This window comes from Frieseomelitta varia, unplaced genomic scaffold (assembly GCF_011392965.1).
Source record: "Frieseomelitta varia isolate USP_RPSP 00005682 unplaced genomic scaffold, Fvar_1.2 scaffold_314, whole genome shotgun sequence".
NCBI lineage: Eukaryota > Metazoa > Arthropoda > Insecta > Hymenoptera > Apidae > Frieseomelitta > Frieseomelitta varia.
In genome coordinates this window covers 121696-125705 of record NW_025110051.1, presented here as the reverse complement: position 1 = coordinate 125705, position 4010 = coordinate 121696, and the positions used below count along the sequence as shown (strand labels likewise).

The 4010-nt window shown below is 35.2% G+C and overlaps 1 protein-coding gene across 1 annotated transcript in view; it reads left to right on the top strand.

Moving 5' to 3' along the window:
• Positions 1-4010, top strand: part of LOC122529886 — a 251889-nt gene that overhangs the window by 244959 nt on the left and 2920 nt on the right. Inside the window, exons 14-15 of the mRNA XM_043656393.1 lie at positions 251-520; positions 2188-2522. Coding sequence (XP_043512328.1) covers positions 251-520; positions 2188-2522 — 605 coding nt within the window. The remainder of the gene's footprint in view (positions 1-250; positions 521-2187; positions 2523-4010) is intronic.

The following is a 4010-nucleotide window of genomic DNA, read 5'->3' as shown; positions in this document are numbered from 1 at the left end:
GGGGGGGGGGGGGGGGGGGGGGGGGGGGGGGGGGGGGGGGGGGGGGGGGGGGGGGGGGGGGGGGGGGGGGGGATTTACGAGCGACACCGGCTCACGTCCGCGCAATTTAAAGCGCAATTACGATCGCTAATGTCCCCGCCGCCAATTATGCCAATTATAATAATCTGTCGACCGATTAATTCGACGAGAGAGAGAGAGAGAGAGAGAGAGAGAGAATCACGACGTTAACAGCGGTGAAACTGGTCCACAGGTGCTCGATGTCCCGTGGCCGAACGCGCCGCCTGTCCAACGGGACTGCCTCTGCTCCAACCGATCCCTGCCGATGAACGTCAAGTCGACCTCGAACATAGTCGAGGTACACTTCACCGTCAGGTCGATGGACGCGTTGGACGACTACAACAACCTGTTCTTCGAGGGTGTGTGGGACTTCGTCAAGACCAGCCCGTGCATGCTGAAACGGAGGGTGAGGGGCCCGTCCGGGGAGATCAGGTACAAGGCGCCGATCATCGACGAGGATGAGGTGAGATGTGTTCTTTTAACGTTACGCGACCACATCAATCAATGTTACGGGAAATATACAATCGTCATTGTCCACAGTTTTGACAGAGTCGAGGAGTTTGAGCGTTGACGATGTAGTAAATGAATTTTTTAATAATTTCGCGGTAACACATTTGAGACACTGGTTTTCGGACGTTCGAAAGTTCGCAGTTTGAACTGACTGTGAGTTCGCAGTACATTCGGCAAACGCGTCTGGAAAAAGTAATCGATGGTACGAAAGCGTTTGAACAGTAAAAGTTCTCCGATGTTCCTAAAATTCCTCGATATTTAAACTTGTAATTTTGTAAAAAAGAAGAAAAAAGAATAATGCAGCAGATAGTAATGTATTATATAGTAAGTTACTACTATATTATTACTATATTTTACTATATATTACTAATTTTGTAAAAATATATACTAATTTAATAAATTTATTATATACTAATTAAATACTAATAAATTTGTAAAAATATATACTAATTTTGTGAAAAAGAAAAAAAAGAATAATTCAGCAGATACTATAGTAATATATTATATAGTAAGTTACTACATTACTATATTATTGATATATTTTACTGTGCATTACTATATTTATAGTAATATACTATTTACTATATTGCTATATATTAATATATAAATATATTACTGTGTTTTACTATATATAATATATATATATTTATTTATTTATAGTAATATACTATTTTTTATATTACTATATTTATATACTACTATACATTACTATATTTTACTACATATTACTATAACTAAATATATTACTATATATTACTATTACTATAAATATATATACTATATATTACTATTACTATTACTATAAATATATATATATATATTTATAGTAATATACTATTTTCAATATTACTGTATTTATATACTACTATATATTACTGTAACTAAATATATTACTATATATACATATATTTATAATAATATAGTATATTTATAGTAATATATTATTTTCTATATTACTATATTAATATAATACTATATATTACTACAACTAAATAGATTACTATATATTACTATTGCTCTATATATATATATATATTTATAGTAATATAGTTTATAGTAATATATTATTTTCTGTATTACTGTATTTATATACCACTATATATTGCTATATTTTACTATATATTACGTTATGTTGCTATTAATTATATTACTGATTGTATTAGTTATATATTAATTATAATATTAATAATTAATAATTATTATATACATTATATATAACATATAATATATATAACTAACAGAACATAATATAATGTTCCGGTAGTATAACATTCGAGTATTAACACTCATTTTGATAGATACAAAATTCACACAAAACTCTACTATACCCGACTAAGTAATAACAGTATTATACAAAGTGAAAAACGTTTAAATCATTTCGCAGTTCGTCAATATTTAATTTATATATCTCTCTGAGTGCAACAAACATAATTTACATTATCGTTACATTAGAATGAACAAACGGTGAAACCTTGAAACAGAGCCTTGAAAATTTTACATTTTCAATGTCGGAAATAAATTTCCGTAAAGGTGGATACACCTCAGACGCCGGAATAGATGTATCCTCAGACTTTGGAGATTCTCACATTTTCCGTTCTCGTTTTCGTTTTCATTTTTCAGAAAAACTGCGAGAAGTATCCGTGGCTGATCGAGCCCGGGCCGAACCAGTACCTCTACGTGAAGATGCACGGCACGATAATGTCGAACGCGAGCAAATGCGCGACGAAGAACCGGATCGTGGTGCACACAGGCGGGGCGATCCACGTCTCGGTGTGCCCGAGGCCGCCCGCGGAGTCGAGGCATTACGTGGTCGAGGTTTTCAGCGACGGCTGGGCCGTCAGCAGCAACGCGATGATCCTGGCGCCGGGTCAGGACCCCGTCAGGACTATAGCCGTCGAGTTTATCGTCGAGGAACCGGACACCTACACGGTCACCTGGCTCGAGCTCACTAGAAGGTGAACGTTCAACGTGTCTCTATTATTTCTCTCTTTTTTTTTTTTTTTTTTTTGNTTATTTCTCTCTTTTTTTTTTTTTTTTTTTGTTTCCCTTCCCTTCTCTTTTGTTCACTAGATTTTCAAACGCGAACAGTTGTTCGTTCACTTTGTTCTTTGAGTATTTATTTAGCAATTCCTTCGGCGTTCAACGATAAACAGCTATCTCACGTTGTGCCTCACCTTTGAGGAGGTACCAATAGCGATTGCCCCCAATCCGCCAGGATGCCCGCAAAGAGCCCCATTCAAAATGAGAAAGTTGTCATTGATCGCCGTCTCTGATCCGACAACCGACGAGATTCTATTTCGTGAATCTTGTTCGAGGGCGGGAAATCCACGGGAGGAATCCTCCGAGATTGCACTCTTAGAAACTTGGTTGGACAAAGCGGTAAGAAGTCCTCTACGTTTCGAAAAAAAAGATTGCCGCTGAGAGGACTCGACGAAGATTTCTCCTACTGCTCGTTGCAGCAACTTCTTCTCCGCCGCTTCTTTCGCTAAAATCCCATTCCAGACGGCGCTAATAAATCGTCCAGCTTCCTCGGCCATCTTTGTTTCTTCTCCCAAAATTTCGCTTCGTTCTTCCAACTGTGCTTCTCGGCGTCCACTTAAGAAAGTGGATGCCAAACGTCTCTCAGGCTCCCCTTTGCTGTCTCGCTGCAGAGACACTGAAAGAGAAAATCTTATCGTGTCACTTGAAACTAAAATCCTATTTGAGAAGTTCGTGATCTTCTTAACGTGTCCGGTAAAGCGCGAAGCGTTCACGCGGTCGCCCAACAAAATCGACAATTGTTTCCTTCGAATGAAAAGTGGCCGTGCCGAGTTAACGAGTTTACTTTTGTTTATCTTTTGCACGAAAACAGACAAAGTGGTTTAGCAGAAACGATCTTACGTGCAAAAGTAGGCACGTTTGTTGTTGCTATCTTTGATTTGAAATTAGAAACCTTTGTCTGGGAGTAAGTGCGACCATTTCGGCCGAGTATTGGGCAGGCCATTGTTTTCAGTTCATTGTAATTCTTCCCTTTATTTAATATCTTTTTATACTTTAGTATTTTCTTTACCTTTATTATGTTTATTATTTAATTTATTAAATTTATTTAACAGATTAAATTTTTACGTTTTAGAAATATTAAATGTTGTAAATGTTAATAATTTTAAATTTGTTTATGTAATTTTATGTTTTTTAATTAAAATTCCAATATATATATATATTGGAATTTTCGGAAATATATATATATTGGATCGTCGAGGAATTATATATATATATTTATAATTCATGGATGATTGTTAAAAGCTCATATTGAAGCTTCATTTTTTATTTCAATAATTTCAACTTCAATTATATTAAAATTAGGAACATGTGGATTATTACAAATTATATATATATATATATATATATATATATATATATATATATATATATATATATATATATATATATATATATATATATAT